Source organism: Vigna umbellata, chromosome 1 (assembly GCF_029865625.1).
Source record: "Vigna umbellata cultivar VRB3 chromosome 1, Vumbellata_1.0, whole genome shotgun sequence".
Classification (NCBI taxonomy): Eukaryota; Viridiplantae; Streptophyta; class Magnoliopsida; order Fabales; family Fabaceae; genus Vigna; species Vigna umbellata.
The window spans coordinates 60,437,599-60,462,042 of record NC_142165.1 but is presented as its reverse complement, the minus strand read 5'-3'; the positions used below and the strand labels follow the sequence as shown (position 1 = coordinate 60,462,042).

General features: G+C 32.9%; 2 protein-coding genes across 2 annotated transcripts; both read right to left on the bottom strand.

The window, feature by feature from the left end:
- Positions 1-3,286: 3,286 nt before the first annotated feature.
- On the bottom strand, positions 3,287-8,646 carry LOC124845554 (RNA-binding (RRM/RBD/RNP motifs) family protein). Its single transcript, XM_047322667.2, has 4 exons — positions 8,459-8,646; positions 4,285-4,353; positions 4,066-4,172; positions 3,287-3,672 (listed from the first exon to the last, which is right to left on the bottom strand). Exons 1-4 carry the CDS (start codon positions 8,592-8,594, stop codon positions 3,535-3,537), a joined length of 450 nt encoding a protein of 149 aa, XP_047178623.1. The 5' UTR covers positions 8,595-8,646; the 3' UTR covers positions 3,287-3,534.
- A 5,994-nt stretch (positions 8,647-14,640) lies between these two features.
- On the bottom strand, positions 14,641-22,966 carry FIO1 (methyltransferase). Its single transcript, XM_088103965.1, has 9 exons — positions 22,767-22,966; positions 19,294-19,774; positions 19,014-19,219; positions 17,922-18,354; positions 17,611-17,815; positions 15,588-15,695; positions 15,361-15,507; positions 15,199-15,268; positions 14,641-14,844 (listed from the first exon to the last, which is right to left on the bottom strand). The coding sequence occupies exons 2-9, from the start codon at positions 19,521-19,523 to the stop codon at positions 14,789-14,791; spliced, it is 1,455 nt and encodes a 484-aa protein (XP_087960091.1). The 5' UTR covers positions 19,524-19,774; positions 22,767-22,966; the 3' UTR covers positions 14,641-14,788.
- Between the last annotated feature and the right edge of the window lie 1,478 nt (positions 22,967-24,444).

Sequence of the window (24,444 nt, the reverse complement as noted above, 5' to 3'; positions counted from 1 at the left end):
AACGTGTGTTATAATATTTAATTATTTTAATATTAAAAGTTTAAAATATAAATAGAATTTTTATAAACGAATTTTATTATTTAAAAGTACATTATCTTTCTAAAAACTTTTCTCTAGATTTAAAAATACATTATCTCTTTAAAAGCTTATCTTTGGAGCTATCTCCCTCCTTTCTAGATTTTCTTACCATTAGTTTATCTGTTTGAAGATCGAAGACACTAAAAACACACAATTTCTTTAAAACCCTTTTACGTAAAGTTTTCTCCCTCTTCTCTAGATTTTCTCACCATCAGATCATATGTTTGACAATCAGAGACTATTAAGGTGATCCTTGTGACGAGCTCTTCACTTATGTATGATCAGTTTCTTCTATAGAGTAAGTTGGTTTCTTGTCACTTTTCTTGGTTTTATTTGTTCTTCATTTGCATTTGTGGTTGACATGTAGGTTTTGAATTTTCTTTTCTAGTATATGTTGATTAGTGGTTTTAATGGTGTGTTCTGATTGTGTTTATATTGTTCATAGGGGTAGTTTGACATGTTTTTCAGGTAAGAAAAACTAATTGTGTTATTATTAATTTATAGACTCCTTTTAATTGATAATTATATGTTTGTATGATATTTGGTTTGTCTGGTTAAGTTATTTGCTAAAATATGATATGTGGAGTTAAGTAGGATTTTATTTGGTTTATATTAATTGTATTTTGAAATTGGGAATGTTGTCTGGTTGGTTTTGAAATTGATATGAATTGAGTCATTGAGTAGTGTACAATTTGATACATATGTGATTGTTGTTGGGCTATTTTATTTATGTTTTCTTTGGTATGTTTAATGTGTGACTTTGTCAATGTTAAAATGATGGTTGATTTACTATGTTCATTTGAGAATGATTGACATTAATCCTAGGAGGATTAGTTGTGATATATTTAATATATATGGATTTAGTATTGAGAGTTATCATGTCACTCTAATAATCATCCAATCTCAAGTAGAGAAAGGGTGAGGTATGTGGTGAGAGATGCAAAAGGTTCTACTTTAAGGGCCTTTACCTTAGCCAAAGATAGTTGATGGACTAACTTTGTGTGTGGTAGTTTTGGTAGACAAGTTATTCCACTACAACAAGTGTATAACTCGCTAGAGTTTGATATCAATACATGTATCTGAATAAGTGAGTCTTGTATGAGTCTTCATGTGTAATATGTTTGTTTTATTGAATGAATCATGTGTGATGATAACTTTATGTCTATTTTATGAATATTCTTTTTTGAACATTAGCTTACTTTTTTCTTTTGTGTTGTTTTGTCTATATGGTAAGCTTGTTTGCAATTATCACATGGTAAGAACAGATGATGATGTAGCAATTAATGCAGTGCAAGATGATGATAGTGTTGTAGTGTAGTTCATACGATGATTATGTTATGTATATAATTTTTTCTTTTTAAAAAGTTTTATTATATTATTGATAATATAATATTTTTTAAATTGTATTAAACCTTTGATATTATAGTTATACTTATGATAACTATAATAACATTATATATTAGTGAGTGATATGTTGTCATATGATGTTTCTTTTTAGTAATGATATACCATTCATTGGAATTTAGTAACGATATACCATTAATTGGAATGTTACATATTGAAGGTAAAGTTATTAATTCAGAGATGTCACCAAACACAAAACAAACTTAGTGAGATAAGCACGACTAAGACATTTAAATAATTGGTTGTTAGAATCAGAGTATTGCGAAACCAAGGAGGTATGCTTGGTATTAAATTATAGAAACGGTGTGAAACGGCTAAACTATTAAGGAAAAATAAATAAATCACATTTTAGTCTCTTTTAAAACAAAAATAACGCAAAATATTAATTTTTTAAATTTTAGATATCAAATTGTTATTATAAATCATTATTTATGCATATTACTAAAATTTTAATTTAAGTATAATATATAGAGAGAGAAAGGGAGAGAGATATTTTTATGTATATATAGTTGAAATCTAAGATTACTTTATCTTATCTTAAAAGATGTTTTATAGGTAACTTTTTATATTTATAGTTTTTTTTTTTAATTAATGATTAAGTTTTTTATATTATCAATATTATCATTAAATTTGTAATTATTGATAATTAATTTTAATTTTTTATTTATTGATAAATTTATTAATAATTATAATTTTTTTATTTGTCAATAAATTTATTGATAATTAATTATAATTTTTTATTTGCCGATAAATTTATTGATAATTACTTTTATTAACGTATTTTTTTAGTATTTTTAGTCATTAGTAATTCTTCTATAAACATGAGTTAGCAACAAATTATTTTATTTCTAATAAATTGGATTCTTGGTAATAAACCATTCTATTGTAATAAAAAAACTCTTATATCAATTTTGATAATAAAGTTTTGAAACTATAATTACGAAATATTCTATCAAAGTTTTAATATTTTAATTACAAACTAAACCTCTAATGATAGTTGTTTCTTTCTGCAATGCTCTTAATGAAAATATGAGAAAGAAAACACATGATTCTTTATTCTCATGTACTTTTGTCACAGAAAATAAAAAATAAGTGAGAAAAGGTTTAAAATTAATTAAATGTATATTTTATTGATTATTAAATTAATTAGATGAATGCGAATGGTTAACGAACTGGCTTTCACCCTTTTCACGTGTTGGTGTCTTTTGTTCTTGTGTGTGTCACGGACTCAGTGGAAGGGAATAATAAAAGAAATGTTAATTGGGTTTTGAATAGATTTGTATTCCATTGGAGTGAGACAGTGACGAAGACAGCAAATGTATGAATCGAATCGTGAGGAATAAAACACATGTAAGGTTTCATCACCTTCTTAAGAACCCATTATTTTAACTTCTTTTAATAATTTTCTGCATTTGTCTTAATCAAACATAGCCATTCAACCGGATTTGGCTCAGACGTGTTTAAGGAAAGTTGCTGCCTGTTCCACCTTCACTCTCTCTTGTCCCAATTCTCACTTTCATACTAACCACTTTTACATTTTTTTTATTCACTATATTATATTTTCTTTTAATATTTGTTATTAATCTTAACAAAATTAACAGACAATATTAAATAAACTTTTCTTACAAGATTTCATTAAAAAATTTGTTGATTTATGAGAGATTTGATTTTATATTGAAGGATGGGTTCATCATAACCAAATATCATTAATTCAGGTTTTTTAATCAACCATCATCCCTTTACCATGTAATTGTGTTTTGCATTTTTCATACAACATCAAATGTATAATGGTGCTTCAAACTCATGAATGAAAATCACCTAAATCTTTGTAATAAAATTTATAACTGTTGGAGCCCTACAGATAGATCAAGTTCATTTTATTGTGCCAAAATCAAGAGTGCATGAAAGATTACATCAAGTACAGTATTGCATCAATATTATTACAAAAACATGTTCCATCAAACCCTAACTTGTATAGCCATATTTTTATAAATTGATATTTGTTACTTCATCATTTTCTGTTCTACAGCTTCCCTCAATTATGAATTTTGATCAGTACCAACAATCTACCACTTCTTCTTGCTCTGGCAAATTCCACTTCTTTGGGGGTCCTGAGGCCCTTGGGGTTGCACCAAAACAATCCCAACCCAATCTAGCAATTTCCACATAGATTGTTCGACCATAAAAATCCTGTAGAAAATGGACAATAAACACATCAAAAGGGAACACTCAATTGCCAATGGATTTTATAATCCAAATACCAAATACCAAATACGGACTAAAAATTACCTAGATAGCATTGTTGTGCCAAATATATACACAGATAGCAGGGTTTGTTCTTTTTCATATCAGAATTCAGTTTTCAGAAACAAATTTTTATTTCTTTTTCCTTTTTCATTTAAAGAAAAGGGTAAAGATATTTTTTAAAAAAAATTGAAAACATAACCCATTTCAAAATTCAATGCTATCTGTGACACAGTATGTTATCTGGGTAAATTTTAAATCCAAGCGTACTATTTGGGTGAAAAAATCATTGCCAATGTCATGGCTGGCAGAAGAAGGATGAGGCATGAAAATTTGAACCTTCTGATCCATGGTTTCTAGTGCAAGCATGGCATCATCTTGGCATGTATATTGAATGAAAGCAATACCCTTGGATCTTTTCGTTTTCATATCTTTAACCATTTTAACTGCACACATAAAATGCATGACCCAAGAGGTGAGTTAGAGTAGTAAAAGTCATGATGTAAACCATCCCAAGACTCACACCATTGTGAACAATGAGAAAACTTGGGCATTTACCTTCAGCTATCTTTCCAAAATTAGAAAATTCCTTTTGCAAAGTAATCTCACCAGTAGAATAGGGTAAATCTGCTTCCAGATAAAAACAAGGAGAAATTGATGTAAAAAAGTAGGTAAGATGCAATATCTGAAATTAATATAAATCTGCCTCCATGGCATGGAGACAACATAAGTCAAAAATAAAAAAAGGGCACACAGTCATGCAGATTGATCACTGATGAAAATTAAGAACTGCACAAAGTAAAGAAAATCTCCACCAAACAACAATACATCAGAACTATATCAGTAAAAGAAACCGTAGATGGAAACTAAGCGGATAGATATGATAGATGCTTAGTGCTTTGAAGCTAAATGCTTCTCATATGTTACTGGAACTTTTATGATTAGAAGTCAAAACCAGTAATGATAATATAGCTAAAGCTAAGTCAAATATTGTCTAATTAGATTAGACACTAGTCTGCACGGCAGATACATTAACTTGCTAGATATCAAATTAACAAAAGAGAAGTGTTGTTAACCAGATGATTTCGTAACAGACACCTTTGTACTTCTATTTATCAGGTAGATAATTGGCAAAAGTGATTCTGTTATTACTGTACAAGAACATTTTTACTAGTCACTGTAACAAGGACGAAAGATCAACAATCCTCCTAAACAAAGAAACCGTCACAACTATATATAGAGTCTAGAAAAGTATGTTCATAAGGTACTACCTCTACACCAACTATGGCTAAGAATTCATCATCCCCTCCTTTTTATTCATAAACTTTACAACTTAGAGCAATACACTGAGCCAATCATTGCCTATCTGCACAATAATGGAATAAAATATAAAGAAATATAATAAGGCAATGACATCAACATCCTGATATGTCCCCTTTAATATCTGATGTAGTCTTTCAATCTACTAAGGTCCCTGGTATGACTCTTATGGGTCAATGTACTGTCATTTGTCTACCTCAAAGATGTTCAAATAAAATTTTGAAGAAAATAAATTTTCCAGCATAGAGCACAGAAACACTGAGAAAGCATGAAATGTAGAAAAAGGCAGAAAGAAAATATAGTCAGAGCTGAAAACGATCTCCAGTACCCTGGACTTAGTCCCTGTTATAAATCCCAAACATAGACAGTAACCCCAGTTGCCAAAATGGAGCACAAGGCCCAAAAGGCTCATACTGAATGTCTGAAACCAAGTAGGACAAAGAACATTGCCTAATAAAAGCCTGATACCTAAGATATTGACAATAACTCAGATGTGGCACACCATAACTAGTATTCTTTGATAATTCTGTTTGATTTATTGTCAAAAAATCAAATAAAACTATGCAAATTATTAAATATAATAAAAATTGTATGGGATTTATGTAGAAAATATACATAAAGTCCTGTACTTATAATAAATAAAATATGGGCTGATAGGTTCTTGAATCAAGAACTATCCCGGCACTTTATCCCCACTCACACACAACACAGAAAAGAAGAAACAGTTATGTATATTCTTCTATATGAATCACCCTTTCAATTGTACAAGACCTCCCAAGGGATATCTCCCTCCTCCACAGGATATAAAATGTCCTGCCAATTCAAAGAATGTTCCAAACTGAAAAACTGTACAATATTCCCTAAGCCTTTTATATAGGCTTCCCCTTTCCCTCCAACTAACAAAACTAACAGACTCCCCTTGTACCCTGCTAACTAACATATTAATTCTTCTTTCTCCTTTCATAAACCCTCAGTATTCTACCATTGACTAAACTCAAAATACAAATAAAGAATAATAACAAAGTAATTAAAAATAAAAGATAAAGATAAAATATCTATCTAAGGTATCTAATAATCTAATATATATAATACTCTTCCTCAAGCTGGTACATACAAATCATATATACCAAGCTTCTTACAAATATAATCAATTTTCAGTCCTCGCAAAGACCTTGTGAAAATATTTGCTAACTAAAATGTGTTTGGTTCTCTCATGAAAGACAAGATTAGAACAAATATGAAGAGTAGTCTCATTGTCACATATAAGTGTCATTTAAGTGACATATCTAAATTGTAACTCTCTAAGCTTAAGCCAAACAAGCTCACAAGTGGCTCAGGCCATAGTTCTATATTCTACTTCAATACTAGATCTTACCACAACACTTTGTTTCTTGCTTTCCCAAGAGATTAAGTTACCTTCTATTAGAAAGAGATCTTGTCCAACCAGCATATGAATAACAAACAACTCATGGTTATTGGAACCATATAACAACCATTTTTCCAAGAGCTCCTTTAATGTAATTTAATATACAGATAACTCCATTCCAATGATTTTCACATGGAGAACTAAGAAATTGGCTTACCACACTAACAGCAAAGGAAATGTCAGGACGAGTAACTGTAAGATAATTTTATTTTCCAACTAGTCTTCTATACTGCTTGGAATCTGACATAAACTCTCCCTGATGTGGTAGAAGTTTAGTATTAAGATCCATGGGTGCATCAAAAAATTTTGAATTCATCTATCTAGTTTCCTCCAAAATATCCAATGCATACTTCCTTTGAGATATAAGGATACCATCGTTGGATTGTGTCACCTCAATACCTAAGAAATATTTGAGTTTGTCAAGATCTTTGGTTTGAAAATGGTGGCAAAGATGTTGTTTCATCTGAGAGATGCCATGATTGTCACTAATGATGTCATCAACATATACTATCAAGTAGACACATCCCTCACTCGAGTGATGATAAAAGACTAAATGATTTACATCACACCGAGTCATACCAAATTGTTGAACAACTAAAAATCCAAGGTTCTCCAATCAAAGCACCAATCATAGATCATGAAAGAGAAGAAAGAGGCGACCTTGACACATTGGATCACTATCGGAGAGGAGACAGGACCCGCTGCCACGTGGGGTGGATAAAGGGTGCAAATCCAAAACTTTGAGAGGCGTTTGAGGACGCATGAGAGCTTTGATTAAGGCATCGTTGACGACATGATAGTCGCTTCGTCGAGAGAATCAAAACTGTATGGTAGCTGGTCGAAATTGAAACTCTGACAATGTTAAGGGCGACGATGGTTCAAGAGAACTCACAAGCTCTTCTACCATTCTATTGGTCATATGACATTCTCAGCAACCTCAAGATCTTCTCCAGAGCTCAGCTGGTGGACAACATCTCTCTATTTCAGCTAAATTGGTTCACCATGAACCGATGATAAACTCAAAAACTTCTTTGTCTCTTTCAACCTCATGCTCTCGAACTCGTCCCGAAGTGTTTGAAATTGGACTTGTTTCCTCGCTCATCTCCCTTGTACACTTTTTCCAAAATATCCCACACTTCTTTTGAATTTTAGCAATTGTTATCTTTTAAAAGACAGACTTATCAACAAACACTTAAGCTCTCAAGCTCTAATGCCAATGTCAATTTGATGACAAGTTTTTCTTTTGTGTGAATATTCTGATTCACTTTTCATTCATTAAACAAAAAATAAAATTGTGAACGTATGTATACATTGGAATGGCTTTCCACCTATCCATTCTAAAACTGCTAAGAGATTAACTCTCATTTAAGTTTATTCAATAACCTTAACCCTCATTTAAGTTTATTCAACAACATTAGCTATCATTTAACTTTATTGGCCATATTAAAAGCCTTGTAAAAATCATCTTCCATGAATGGAAAGGATAATTTTCATCTCCTTGGACTAACCAACCAACCCAAAATCTTCAGAGGCCAAAATGGTGTTTTACTCAGCACTTAATTTTTCTCATACCCTTAACCTTACATATCCCACCAAGGAACTAACATTCACCTGCCTACACTTTTCTGTAGCATAAACTACCTAGAGCTGGCAATGGTAGATAACAGTTAAAATGACATCTAATCTCGGTGCCACACCATAAGTAAAATAAGCATCATATATGACAAGGCTTTCAAGTGCAATAAATAAACAAACGTCCTTATATTTTCTCCTTAGAACTACCCACATCACCAAATTGGGTGGCGTAAAAATTGCTGCTTTGTAAGGAAAAGGGTATAAAAAGGAGCTAATTCTAAATTGAGTGTGTATCCATAAGGCTCAAACAACACAAGAACAATTGGAAATGAGATGGGCATGAATCAAACACACAAATAAACGCTTCAACTAAATGAAATTGAAGGGTAAGAGGGTGAGAACGAATATTACTCTTAACAACAATTTTGCTCGCAAGAGGGTAGTCATGGCGCAGAGAAGATGCCCTGAGCGTAAGAAGAGAAGGTTTTACAGTTGCAGAGGGTTTAGCGAAGCCAGGGAAGGAAGGAGCCAACATACTCATCTCCATCACCAAAACCAAATACGGCCTTTGATTCTTATGAGCACAGCGAACGAGGTTGTTCTAAACTAATTTGATTTCATAATTTTAAATTTCGTTATATTTTTTTTATCACAATTATTAATCTTTTATCAGTTAGTTTTAAGTATATTTTATCTTTTAGGGTATATTACATGTTACTCTTTTAATTTTTTTTTTCTTTTAACCTTCACAACGTTACTTGGATTTATTTTATTTCTATTGTTTTTAGAGTATATTTTATTTATGTCAAAATGTTACAATTTCGCAATGTTTTATTTTATCTTTTAGAGTATACTTTATCTTTTATTTTAATAAATGTAGCATTATTCATAATAATTCATGAAATTCTCTTATAAATACAATATATAAAGGATGACATATCTCAGCTTATTTAACTGATATTGTAAGACTAAATTTAATTTAATTTTCACTGTTTCAATAATAATTTAAAAATAATATTATAATATAATTAAATATATTTTTAATTATTTTAACAAAAAATTGAAATTTGTTATTTATTCAATGATATAATTTGGTCTTTAAACTTAAAAATAATCGTCTTATAACCTAATTGAATTCAAAATTTCTTACGTGGAATAACGTTTTACGTTAATGTTTCAACTGTTCATAGTTTAAATATTTACGTGAACTATAGTTTACAACATAAAAAATTTAATCATGTATTATATTAAATATTATAAAGTTTTATAATTAGATATATTAACTGATAAAGAGCCTAATCCTTCCCAAAAATAACATTGTGTAGCAGTAGAAATGGACCAGAATGCACACTCTACTACCTCATATTTTTACATTACAAAAATAGTTGAATCCTCATATTTTTACATTACAAAAATAGTTGAATAATAGTTGTAAATAACTAGCATTCTTCTAAAATATGAAGAGTTCTATAGTGGTTATTCTCCTTTATTCGTTCTTATCCACATGTTGTAGCAGTATGTATGATGTACTTTTCTTTCATCAATAATATATAGAATTCATTCCAATATCTTCTCTTTCTTGTCTTTCGGTATTTCCTTTTTATGGTATCAAGAGTCATTCTTTGACATATCAGGCTCAGCTTCTACTACGTCCAACCTAGGGTCCAATGAAAATTCTTCAAATCCCCCACCAAACCCCACCAAAAATCCTTCTAGTCTATATCACATACAGCCTAGTGAAAGTCCATCATTCGTCATCTAGCCCTCGTTGGCAACAATTATCATTCCTAGTCTTGGTCATTTCGCATGGCCCTTGTCTTCAAAAACAAAATGGGGTTCCTCAATGGTTCCATTCCAGCCCTTGCCGCCACAAACTCATTATTCCCTCAATGGGAACGATGCAACACACTCATCATGTCCTGGTTATTGAACTCTCTATCACCTTCCACAGCTCAAAGTGTGATCTACCTTGACAGAGCTATCGACATTTGGGCCGATCTTCGTGAACGTTTTTCCCAAAGCGCTTTACTCCGAATCGCAGAACTTCAAGAAGAAGTATGTTTGTGGTTGTTCTGCAAAAATGTGTCATACATAGGACTTCATCATCAGGTTCCTTAAAGGTCTTGATGATCGTTTTTTAGTGGTTCGGTCTCAAGTGCTCTTTATGGAACCCCTACCGTCCGTAAATCAGATTTTTTCCATGGTCATTCAACACGAACATCAACAACTAGATGTCGTTTTTTTCCACTAATGAGCCTAACTCGTTTGCCAATGCTATCATGGACAGAGCTCGAAGTACCACAAACAAAGCCAACTCCTCGAAAAAGTGTAGTTATTGTCATCGTCCCTACCACACAATGGACGTTTGCTATAACACGCATGGTTAACCACCGGGTCATCCTCGTTATCCCGGAAGGCCAAAATTTAATCCTTGCACTGCTTCTTCAGCTCACGGTACCGTTAGTGATGCTTCTTCCATTGAGGAGAAGGAGACCAATGAGAGCTCCACTCAAGATTACGGGCTTAATCTCACTAGAGCCCAATTTCAGCATTTACTTAGTCTTCTCCAGCACACTCCTCCTTCTAGTAATTAGAGCTCAATAAACAACGACCAGCCCAAAAGTGTCAATCTCTTTCTAAAGAGCCCAATCCCTTCACTTGGTTCCAATTTGGGTATCCCTTTCATTTTTTGCGCCACCACACACGTTTTTTCTCACACATGCAGTATCTTTTTCTTCCACTCCACCCCCTAGATTGTAGATTCAGGGGATACAGACCATATTGCATCTTCTCTTATTTTATTTCAAGTCTATACCAAAATCAAACCCACTAAAATAAATTTACCCAATGGTTCCTCTATCACAACAAATTTTTTTGGCATCATACATTTTTCTCCTTCCTTTGTCATCCATAATGTTTTTTATGTCCCAGAATTTAATTTCAACCTTTTGTCTAATTCCAAATTGCTTTCTATTTTTTGTTATAAACTCACTTTTTCTCATGATTCTTGCCTAATACAGGATGTGAAATCCTTAAGGATGATTGGTTTGGCTAAACTACAATAGGGTCTCTACCATTTGGTAATCAGCAAGGAACCTTCCACCTTACACACTGTTCCATCCTTTGTCAACTCCTCCACCACTAGTTCCATCACCATGAACAACATTTGGCATTTTAGATTAAGACATTTATCTGGGAAACGTCTTCATATTTTACATTAAAAATTTCCTTTTATTTCCAAAAATTTCAATGAAACTTGTGATGTTTTTCATTTGGCTAAACAAAGAAAGTTGTCTTATTCTTCTAGTAATAGTAGAGCTTCCAAAATATTTGATTTAATTCACATGGACATTTGGAGACCCTTTTTCCAAAGCTTCCATTCATGGTCACAAATATTTTCTAACTATTTTTTATGATTATAGTAGATACAGTTGGGTTGTTTTACTCAAATCAAAAGTGGAAGTCCATCCGAATGTTCAAAATTTTGTTGCTCTCATTGAAAATCAATTTGAAACAAAGGTTAAATGTATTAGATCAGACAATGGTCCAAAATTTTTCTTAAAATATTTCTTTTCATCAAAAGGCAATTTGCACCAAACCAGTTGTGTTGCCACTCCACAACAAAATGCCAGACTTCAAAGAAAACACCAACAGATTCTCAATGTTGCCAGAGCACTCATTTTTCAATCAAATGTGCCAATTCATTTTTGGTCCTATGCCATCAAACACGATGTTTATCTCATTAATCGTGTTCCTTCTCCTATAATTCAAAATAAAACTCCTTATGAGTAATTACACAAACAACAACCATATTTTTTCATGATTAAAATTTTCGATTGTTTATATTAGGCGTCCACACACACACATTGTAACAAAATTTGACCCACGTTCCAGACGTGGTGTGTTCTTAGGTTTTCAAAATGGCACAAGAGGTTATGTTCTTTTGGATTTGGATACAAAAGAAATTTTTATTTCTAGAAATGTGTTTTTTCATGAATTGATTTTTCCTTTTGCTCTAGATAAAGAGCTCAATATATCCTTGTCTCATCCCAGACCCAATCCACCCAATCCATCCTTGTCTCATCCTAGCCCAACTTGGTCTTCATCAGACGTTGATTCCTACTCACCCATTATACCCAAGAGTCAAAACCAACATTATGCAACCCACATTCCTCTACAGAAAGTGTTGCAGCCCCAAATTCCCCTCTCGTGACTGAGCCAAACTCACCCAATTCACCTCTTATGACCGAGTCCCTCAATCCATCCATGTTCGAGCCCAATTTTCCCTTCTCCTTTCCATCTGGTTCATCCTTCCTAAACGCAACCATGCGACAGCATAGTGAACCAGACCAAACAACACCCCTTATTCGTCGCTCAACTCGCCCACATAACACTCCACCTCACCTTGCTGATTACGTCTGCAATTTTACGCCAACGCAATTATCCACAAAGTGTTTACATCTATTGGAATTTGTTCTTAGCTACACTTTTGTGTCTCCTTCTCACTGTCACTACCTCATGTCATTGTCTTTTGAGCAAGAACCCACTAATTATCAAGAAGCCATAAAGCAACATTGTTGGAAGGAGGCTATGAAAATTGAAATAGAGGCTCTAGTGCTGAATAAGACTTGGGATATTGTTGAAACTCCTCTGAATGTCAACCGATTAGGTGCAAGTGGATGTACAAAATCAAATGACGACTAGATGGGACTATGGAACGCTACAAAGCCCGACTTGTAGCAAAGAGATTCACACAGATTGAAGGTATCGATTATTTCGAAAGTTTCTCTTCTGTTGTAAAGATGGCAACCATACGACTTGTTCTTGCTTTGGCTTCTGTCAATAGATGGCATCTTCAACAGCTTGATGTTAATAATGTGTTCTTACATGGTAAACTTTCTGAAGATGTCTACATGGTTGTTCCTCCTGGTGTCATGGGTCACCACAGTTCACTGTGTTGGAAATTAAAGAAATCTCTCTACGGTCTAAAACAAGCGAGCATGAAATGGTATGAAAATATGTCTCTCTTACTCTTATCTTATGGATATAAACAAGCTCATGTTGATCACAACCTTTTCATTAAATATGATGCCTCTGATTTTACTGCTCTGATCATATACGTGGATGACATTGTTTTAACTGGGAATTCTATGCATGATATTGCCCATATTAAACAAATATTACATTCACATTTTCATATAAAAGATCTTGGTCTTTTGAAATATTTTCTAGGTATAGAAGTTGCTCATTCAGATGCAGGAATCTCTTTGTGTCAACGGAAATACTGTTTAGATCCCCTTAAGGATTCTGGTATGACAGGATCTAAACCCTGTTCCACACCCATGGACAGTGCACTTCATTTGCATCAAGATTCCACTAAACCTCTTGTTGATCCACTTTCGTACCGAAGACTTGTTGGTCGTCTATTATATCTTACAAGTACAAGTCCTGATATCACTTTCAGCACACAACAACTAAGTCAATTCATGAGTAATCCTACTCATATGCATCTTCAAGCAGCCATGAGGGTCCTTCATTGTCTCAAAAGCAGCCCCGGGAAAGATTTGATGTTGAGGCGTGATTCTCCTATCCAAATTCTTGGTTTTAGTGACACGGATTGGACAATCTGTGTTGATTCAAGAAGGTCTGTTATAGTGATTATTTTCCATTATTTGTTCTTATCCATGTGCTATAACATTATATATGATGTATTTTTCTTTCATCAATAATATATAGAATTCATTTTAATATCTTCTCTTTCTTGTCTTTCAGTCTTTCCCTTTTATATATACCACTAAATAGGTATAAAAAGCAAATATCTAAATATTTTGAAGCAGACGTTAGTGTGAATCCCCGTGCATCAGATTCAAAGTAGAATTAAGGACACAAGATACATCTTTTAATCCGTCTAAATGTTACGACAAAATAACTATCTTTGAAATCATACTCAACTCTTTTCTTTTCCCAAGAAAAAGATCCACCGATATTCTAAAGTTTGTTTTCAACCACTGTCTCACCTGAGAAGGAAATAAATCTTACTCTTCTCTTACAAAACCTTCAAATTTTATTGAACTGTCAAGTTAGAAATCACATTTCGAATCTATCAACCTAGAAAAAATTGCATATAAAACAAACATTGAGAACTTATAAGTTTAAAAACTACTTTAAAAATATATTTTTTTTTTTACTTTTAAAAACATTTTCTTTAAAACAACTGAAATCAGAATTATCAAACATTTTCTTTACTTTAGGACCATTTATGAATTTAAAACGACCTTAAGGAGGAAAACTTGAGATTTCCCAGAGCATATGTTCACAGAACAACCTGGTATTACTGTGCTATCGGATAATCCTTATGTCAATTCTACAAAAGCATTGCTTATGATGATCATTACACAAGTCTTTTGATTCCTTTATCACTATTATCAATTCCATTTACATTAAAAGTTGTGATAAGATAGTTAATCTCCTCGGAACAAATCCTAGAGAGGATCTTCGTTTATCTAAATCTGTTAATTATCAAGTAATATATATGGGAAGTTACCTTGGAATTTTAAAAATCGGATCGCACTACCTACAATTTTCAACTGTGGTTTGGTGAACAAAACAAAACCATCACTAATTGCTTTGTATAAATGATTAGTCCGCAAAGTAGCATTCAAGAACATCTCAACATCCCATATCACATACATTCACTTTGCCAAACTACATCAAATAATAAAAAACCTACAGTGATTTAGTTCAAAATTTACTCCGCAAAGCTTCCTCTAATTTTCGGAAAATCACAGAGAATGCTCCTGCATAGAGAATAACCCAAAACTAGACAGTTATTACTATATAGCAGAGGTGCTGCCACTTGATCTTAACCATAGCAATTAGCAACATATCAAATGTAGGAACCAATGTCTAAGGTACAAACATGTGACATGTAGGAAGCCAATGACAGTTAAAAAAAACAAGAAATTTTCAGTAATGTGGTCAGCAAATTATCAGACTGATTGCATTTATTTTATGATGCACATCAAACCCCCCTAAGAAAAATAAGTTATTCCACCAAAGCTATTTGTAGTTTCTAGACAAAAGTGCTACACTAAAATAATGGAAAAGACATTTAGAAAAATTAAAATTGGAAAAACAGGTTAGAGAAAAACCTGATAACGGGCTATCCTTGTCTTGTAATGAGCCTTTCACCAACAGTGTCCCAGGGATTTGCTGAAAAACCTGTACGATAAGATACATAACTTAAGATCAACGTAAATTCTGCCAACCAAAGTCAATTTTGAAAGCCAGGTAAGAAAAGATAACAAGCATACCGATATTCGAAAGCATAATCTCTCGAGAGAAAAATTCAAACTCGATTCATTAGATGTCTCTCTTGTAGGTTGGCAATCAGTGGAATCATTGACAATTGTTAATTCATTCCTCAAGATTGAATCACACTCATCTTTTGTTACTGCAACCTATCATAATGAGATCGTGATTAATAGCTATGGTAAGGACATTAAATCAGAATCTGAGTCTTAAGAGTGACTGATCTTACATCCACTGTGAAAGAGGAGGTATTCAATGAGCAGGATAGACCATATGAAGAGAAGTGAGACTTAACACTTTCCAACACATTAATGGCACCATGTTGGCGTTGAAGACCCTGAAAAATAAATCTGTTTCAACACATTCGAGGAAACAAAAAAGTGACCAGATACATGAAAATGTTATAGGTGTAATTAATCACTATGTCAAGCCAATTTAACACGTACTTCATATAATTGAAGATCTTTTTTCACTACAAGAAAATCATTAAATAACAACCAAATTTTAGAGACTAAAATAATTAGTCATTATATTGCGTAAGTTAGATATCATTTTATAATTTAAAAATTATTAATATCTAAAATAGTCTTTATTATTAATAAAAATTTATAATTGATAGAGTCTAAATTGGTCTCTAACATTAACTACTAAAGTTTTAGTTATTTTTATTTATTATTATTGATTCTAAATTAGTCTCTATTTTCAAATTAGAAACTAATTTAGAATCAATAATAGTAAGTAGCTAAAAACATTGGTAGCCAATGCTAGAAATTATTTTATGTACCAATAATTTTCAGTTTATAAAATGATGTCTAATCAATATAATAACTAATTAGTTTTTGTCACTAAATTTGGTTGTTATTTAATGATTTTTTTGTAGTGTTCACACTGGAAATCAAAAGAACATTTGTCCCTACAGGAAACACAAAGATATTGGGGTTCCTACATGACAACCTTGTATGCAAAGGATGTATGCACTACCAAGAACTGAATTCTCAACCAACTAGAGGTACGCATCAAATAACGTAACCTAACTATAATACACAAGAACAATTGCTTTCGTGTTTAATAGTTGTCCAGGCTTCTGAAGTTTGAACTTAACCAGTTGTACTTCCATCTAGCAGGAAGTCTCCTCAAGTTAGACACCATGCATATTATCTCAGAATATGCACACCCTTCTCAAGTTGATGATACAAATCCCGAGCCTTCTAGTAAGCAGACATATTGCTCTTAAAACCCTTTTTTGAATTAAATCTTACAAATTGACACAATTGCCACCTTCCAATACATATCCTATAATAAACCTTAAATGACTCTATTTTACAATAGATAAATGGATCTGTGCAACATCATATTATTAATACGATTGCACAATTCAATGATATGTTATTTTCTACTTCTCTTAAATTCTCACGAAAAATTTTAAATTCATATAAAGCTTAGCTTTTTGAACTAATCCTATTTTATGATTGCACAACTTTATTTATATAGTTATTTGTTAAGAAATAGACTTTAAACTTAACCCTACAAAATCAGCTTATAAGATAAGATTTGCACTTACTTATATATACTGTGAAATCGCTTTATCTCTAGTTGATGGGATTTCCAACACACCCCTCTCACACCAAGGTATATACATTTCATGCGTGAAACTGAACATTAATGGGTGGTCCGATAACAGCCTAGCAAGTAGAAGAATGATTACCTAACAACAAATTCCCCTAGGATAGACTTTTAAACCATGACTCTGATACTATGTTAAGTAAACTTTAAGCCTAACTCAATCCTATAAAACTGACTTGTAAAATGAGGTTTGCACCCACTTATATATACTATGAAATCGCCTTATCTCTAGTCGATATGAGACTTCTAACATTATTTAATTACTTCATTTCCAGTCTTCTAAAATAAAGGGTTCGAAAACTCATAATAACTAATAATTTTTTAGTGAGACTTCTATTAAGTTGTTTTATCTATTTCTAGTTCAAATAATTCACAATGAACACTACATGTCTGATTGACATTTGAAGTAATTTTTCATTGCCTTCTAAATCCTACTATTCACTGCAAATTATGACTCGCAGTTCAAAAATAAACACAGCAGTCCACGTTTCAAATGGTGATTTCTAAAGCTTTGGTTTTTAACCATGCCAAATAGTGTTGTGTAATCCATGTATATGCATGTGGGTTTGAGTCTAGATAAAAAAATGCCATAATTGCAAAAATGCAATATACATACTAGTACAGTCTACCTCAAGCGTGAAGGATGTGTTCTTTTTATTGGATAAAGAAATTGATGACTTCTGCACAGGTGGCAAGAATGACCAAGCAAGCCCCCACCGGTATGTCCTGCCTTGAACAAATTCAGTTGTCTTCACTATCGAAACGCCAACCCCCCAAAGTTTTGATACGAGGTACTTAAGATTTGACTTTTTACCAACCATTGAAGTGAACCACCTGTGAACAATTACAATGAACGAGTCCATATTTACTACAAGCACGAGGATGTAATTGCACAAATATGAAAAACCAGGAATTATTTTGATAAACAAATAGTAATTACCGAAAATGCTGTTTCAATTGTGTACTATCTTCAATGATACGAGTAATGAAGGCCCTTTCACCGCCAGGACAAACCATTTCACGAGAAGTTCCACCACAAGCCGTTTTGGGATTGAGTCCAGCTTCCTCCAAACTTTCAAAAAATGGTGGATTGCACATACAAAAATCAAACTTCTCACCGTCCCTGACCACACCAACAAGTATGGGAGGTCCACGATAACTCTTATTCTCACAGGCATGCAAATCAAGAGGCAAAGGAGCTACCTCCATATCAGTTTTTTTGCACAAAGTTATCTGGTCACTGTTCACTAAATCTTCAACTTCCACACAGGGAGCGTTATTGTCTTGAACCCTTCTGATTTCAATCAGATGAGAAATATGTGGATTACTACTAACATTTTTTTCTGCCCACTCAATTGCTACATCAGTCACATCTGCAGTCGGTCAATGAAAGCAAATTTAAATATCAATTTTGACAACAGTTACACAAACTAGACTGCCAAAAACAATGAATAAAACTTGGACAAATTTTCTTATTTTATTTTTGGGAATCCAAGGTATCCCAAGATGAGAGGTGAGAACTAATCCCTTGAGATACTAAAATTCATCTTTTAGCCTAAACCTCCAACAACATTCTTAAGGGGCATTGTCACACCATGTTGGTGTTCTTTACATGCTTGTGGATGACTTTCAATACCCAGGGTATCCACAGTTGAAGGTCAAGAATTAATCCTTCGAGGTACTAAAATTCATCCACAGTTGAAGGTCAAGAATTAATCCTTCGAGGTACTAAAATTCATCCAAGAGATTGACCTATCCCAATAGATATATTTTCACAAAAATTGACTAGAGATTGAATCCCTGGCCCCGTGCCTAACCGACAGATTTATTACCTACTAACCATGTGAAAAAAAATTGGTGTTCCTAGTGTGCTTTTGATTATATTTTCTAATGAAAATTAAAAATTTACCTAGCAATCTTCACAATCCTTCATTGGGCACATTGAAAGACTAAAGTTTAAATTTTAATAGAAAAATAACATCAAAATCATAGAGTTACATCTAACTCATAATTTTGTCGAAAAAAAATATACCTGATCCAACAAAACTCCAGCCATGGAGGGAAGCACCAAGAAGAGGGTAAATGCAGCTAGCTCCAGTTCCTATGTCGAATCCCCTGACCTTGGAATCACTTGAAATGTTCCCAGGAATCATGTTAGATAAAAGAAGATGTTCAAGCCAGTGAATGTAATTGGAGCGGTTGGGCACAGTGGGACAGAGTTGTCCATCGGGAATCCACCTACCAAACAGATAGCATCAGCAACAATATCAATATATGATTTAGCAGTGAGAGAGACATAGGCAGACACAAACCAAGTCAAAGTGTGACGATGATGGAGCAAGATACGTGTGAGTTCCCGTGTGGCGTTGAAGTCGGTCCAATCAATGGTGAGGCGCATATGAGAAGGTGAGGGTTGGACGAATGACTGGAAGGAAGGGTAGAGAATTGCCAAATGAGCAAAGTCTGGTTGGCTTTCTGAATATACAATGTCATTGCTTTCTTGTTGCTGTTTGTTTCTCTTCCTTTTCTTGCTCCCACCCATGTCTCTCAATCCAACCCTTTCAACTTTCAAACACAACTTTTTGTTTCTTTTCACATTCACACAATGTTCAAGGTTGTGGATTGAAATTGAGAGCACATTGTATGAAGTCAAGGTGCCATTTGCACATTTTCCTCGTCAGAACTGGTGTGGTGTGCAAGATTTTAAAACCCGCCTGTTGTTTTTAATAAATATCAACTAAACTTCATTTCCCATGTGCGAATTTGACTTAGTTATGGAAAAGTGTTAAATGCCTGAAGATATTGTACCATTTTAGTTAGATAAATTCACTAAAATTCAATCTTCAATGTTGTAAATTTTGGTAAAAAAAATGCATACACAAGATGGCATACCAACATGAATAAAATTAGTAATTGAGGTTTTTAGGCTTTTTTAAATTATAAGACATCTCTAATGGAAGTTTTTCTCCAATGGATGGTTTATTTATTTAAATCAGAAAAAAGAATCGTACAATAAATAGAGGGGATTTGGTATCTTCCATTAACAAAGATATGACACATAAATAAATAAATAAATCCTAATAACACATATAATCTAGATATTCTTGATTATATAAAATCAACTACTTATTTCTATAATTATAACAACTGCAAAATGGTACTTGAGGACGAAACCTCAACTACAAGGGTAGAGGAAGACTAAAAAGTAGAGGGAAGAAATATAATCCGAGAAGAAAACAATCTCTAGTACACTGGTCTAACCCCCTGTCATTTGTCCCAAACTTTGCATGGAACCCCAGTCACCATAATGCTCATACTGAAAGTCTAAAACCAAATCAAATGAAGAACTTTCAAGCAAAATATGTTTAGTCTGTAGGCTTCCACTTTTCTTAGTTGTTTAGGCTAAAACACAATTTTGGTTCCCCAATGTTTTCAATCCCCAAGTCTGATACTCTTATTTAAAAAACAGAAATATTTAAAATCACTAATTTTAAAAAACTAGGTGACTAAATGTCCCTATTTTGAAATGGGGATACAAAATTGACAAGAGCACAAAGCACCCTCAAACAACCAGTCTCATTACGAACTTACTTGGCACAACTCACACGACATAACTAAAAATCATCATAGGTTCAAAAGAAGAGGATTTGGAGAAAACCATATATTTATGTTGAAACATGTAACATTTTGCTCCATCAAAGATGCCACACCATAATCCCGAAAAAAAAATTACACCAAAAACCTTTCCCTTACCATCCCAAAATTAACTACTGAGGAGAAGCGCCAAGATGTCTTGGAACCACCACTATACCCCTTTTATGCAAGACAATAATGTATTCTTCCCATTTTTATGAAACATCCACATGAACAGTAAGAGACTAAGGAAGAAGTACTAGTAACATCATAATAGTGCTTTGATATGACTACTTTGATATCATTACGTACTCATTGTATAATTATTCTTTTCCATCATAGCGGTTAAGAGAAACATAATAGGGAATATTGATTTTCTAACACTTTCAATTCTGGTATGTAAGAAAAACAATGAACTTAGTGAAGCAAAAGCAGGCAATATTCACGTGACCCAATTCATCCAATGTTCATAGATATCATAGATTCATGCTATCATGTTGAAACTTCAATTCTATGATGCACGGGAACTTCTTGCAAAGTTATCTTTGAAACTTGATTTGATACCCCTCATTATTCCAATTTAGTTCACATTATAAAGCATCAATCACTAGAGATTGACTGCAAAACTATGTACACTGCAGAACAAACAGAAAGCAAGTACAAGCATTCGTCAAACAATTCAAATAGCATGCTTCATCTATTTGCCCCAAGAATGATCCAAATTTATCTAATAATCATAAACATATCAGGCCCAACAAAAAACCCATGTAAAAACCATCTTCCAGGAATGAAAAGGATAATTTTCATCTTTTTGGACTAATGGACTAATCCACAACCTAAAATCTTTTGAGGCCAAAATGGTGTTTTACTCAGCACTTAATTTTTCTAGTACCCTTATAACCCTAGATCCCCACCACGGAACTAGCAGTACGCTGCCACACCCTTTTGTAGCATAAACTGCATAAAGTTGGCAATGGAAGATAGCAGTTGACAATGACATCTAAACTAAATGCTACACCTAGTATCACCCTGAAAAAATCACTATCCTCTAATATGTACATATAAACTCCCTTGGCATAACAACCAAAGAGACACCACTAATTCTCAGGAAGAGGCTATGAAGAAAACCATAAATCTATGCTTAAACATAAAACAGTTTGCGCCATCAAAATATGCCACACCATAATCCGGAAAAACAATTACAAGAAAATCCTTAAAATCCCTGACCATCCCAAAATTAAATAATGAGAAGAACCAAGATGTCTTGCAACAAGCACAATACTCCTTCCCACAAGACAATAATGCATTTTTCCCATTTTCATAAAGCATCCGCAATAAAAATACAGACTTAGGAACAATATATGGATATTCAGTAATAGCACTGCTTTGCTAAAACTACTTTCATTTCATTCCGCACTCACAGTATAATTATTGTTGTCTATCAGAGTGGTTAAGAGGAAAATAACAAGAATACAACAATTATAGTGAAGCAAACGCGAGCCAGACTCAACATTCACATGACCCATTCCAAACTTTGTTCATAGACGTCATAGATTAATATTATCATATCCAAACCTCACCATGATGCACGGGAGCTTCATTTGTAAAGTTATCTTTCAAACTTGATTTGATATTCCTCATTGTTCCAACTTAGGTGGTATTATAATGCATCATTCACTAGAGATTAATCGCAATACTATATACACTGTATAAGTAAAATAAGCATCCTAAAGGGATGATATATGTGACAAGGCTTTCAAGTGCAACAAATAAACAAACGTCCTTATATTTTCTCCTTCGCTCTACCCACATCACCAAATTGGGTGGCGTAAAAATTGCTGCTTTGCAAGGAAAAGGGTATAAAAGGAGCTAATTCTAAATTGAGTATGTGTCCATAAGGCTCAAACAACACGATAACAATTGGAAATGAGATGGGCATGAATAAAACACACAAATACACGCTTCAACTAAATGGAACTGAAGGGTAAGAGGATGAGAACGAAAGAAGGAGCCAACCTACTCATCTCCATCACCAAAACTGTTATACCCCTTTTGCTGGAATTAGGAATTTTAACTCTTTTTCAGACTTTAACTTTCAGTCGTTTGAAACAAATACACTGTCAATTGTTGACTGTGTGAGAAGGGCGTGTACCTGAATTCCGGAAATAATCCGTGAGCAAGTGTTCGGTGCAGCGGTGACTAAAACCGTGTGGCGGAAGAGTGGCAGAACAGTGCAGTGCAGGTGGTGCAAGGACTGAAGCGGTGGCTAGTGATTAGAGAGAATAGGAAGACCATTACAAGATCTAACACACCTTTGATTTTTATAAACACAGCGAATGCGGGTGTTCTAAACTAACCAACTTTTGATTTTATAATGTAAAATTTCTTTATACTTTTATCACAATTTCAACTATTAATCTTTTAGCAGTTAGTTATAAGTACATTTATATATTATTTGCTTTTTCATGTTCAAAAGGTTACTCGGTTTTATTTTATTTTTATTCGATTAAGTAATTAGGAATCGGTTCCATCTTATTCAAAACCGATTCCATCACTCCAAAGCTCAATCCTGCACCTATAGTCAACATAGTAATATTGTAAAACCTTATATCTTATCCTTAAATCGTCTCATCTCAAACGAGATTGGAAAAACAGTACATCTCGCAAATCCATTTCTTCTCTCACTTTTAAATTATTGAAAACGAACATGAACAAAAATTCGCGTCTCACAATCTTCATGAACAGGAAATCCACCCAAGAAAGTACAGCCTTAACCCAAAGCGGGGAAGAAGCAGGAAAGGCACAAATTACAGAAATATCACTGCATAGTTTGATACACGTGTGATAAAGCTCAGGGTAAAATGGTGATTTGGAAGAATATTCAAGTAACAAAAAACAAAGCATAATTTTGTAATGGTGTCAAACTATTAAAATGGTAGTTTTTCTTAGTAGTCTATGTAGAATTGCCAATTGAAATAGCAGTTCACAATGATTTTTTATTTTTTTAATCCATTTTATGTCTTTCTTCAGGTATTTCTTATTTGTCTTATTAAAATTGTTTCTAAGCTTTGTTTCTTGTTAGGTTTTATTCCGCGTTCCCTTGGTTTTGTATTTGAATTTTTTCTTTAAGTTTTGCTTTTTGTTTATTTTGAAATGTTAATATGTCAAAAAAGATAAAGTTGTTATTTTTATGATGTACAAATCAAATGCTGTATAAGTCTATGTGATAGTATTAAGTCATGTTTGGTTGATAGAATAGTTGTTAGAGTATATTAGTTGCTTAAATATATTAATTGCTTATTAAGTTTAGAAATGTTATAAGTCAAGTTAGAATGTTTTTAAAATTAAATTAATCACAAGATAATCAATTAAGATTAGTTTTTTATGAAAAAAATCCAATTTAAATTATATATCCGTCATTTATTTGTACTAATGGATTAACTTACTAATCTAATATATTAAAACAGAACACATTTACAAGATTCAATATTGAAAGACATTAATTGATTACGTTATTTTCATAATCGATTAATATCATCAATAAACAAGTTTGTCTTTAGAAACCAGTTTCCTTCTCATTTTTAACTATGATTTTTGAAATAAAAAATAAGAAAAAGAAATATATGAGAGAGCAATTTTCAAGTTTCCATCTAGATTGAAAGAAGATTGGATTGGTTCTAAGATTGAGATGTAAAATCTACACATCATACAGGTGTATTCATTTCATATTTTTGTTTGTTGTTATTCTATATCTCCTTCACTTTGTAAGTGATAAGTTAAGGTAATTATGTGTAGCAATACCTTTGGTTGAAAATCTTAAGTATACTTTA

Excerpts from the sequence above, each read along its gene's own strand:
- LOC124845554 (XM_047322667.2), bottom strand. The coding sequence starts at position 8,594 with ATGGAGATGAGTATGTTGGCTCCTTCCTTCCCTGGCTTCGCTAAACCC. Across the intron at positions 4,354-8,458 it reads GAGCAAAATTGTTGTTAAGA|ATTTACCCTATTCTACTGGT; the intron begins GTAATATTCGTT and ends ATCTGGAAGCAG. Across the intron at positions 3,673-4,065 it reads TAGAAACCATGGATCAGAAG|GATTTTTATGGTCGAACAAT; the intron begins GTTCAAATTTTC and ends CATTTTCTACAG.
- FIO1 (XM_088103965.1), bottom strand. The coding sequence starts at position 19,523 with ATGGGTGGGAGCAAGAAAAGGAAGAGAAACAAACAGCAACAAGAAAGC. Across the intron at positions 15,696-17,610 it reads ACACATCCTTCACGCTTGAG|GGTCTTCAACGCCAACATGG; the intron begins GTAGACTGTACT and ends TTTATTTTTCAG. Across the intron at positions 14,845-15,198 it reads CAAGGATAGCCCGTTATCAG|GAGCATTCTCTGTGATTTTC; the intron begins GTTTTTCTCTAA and ends TTCTCTATGCAG.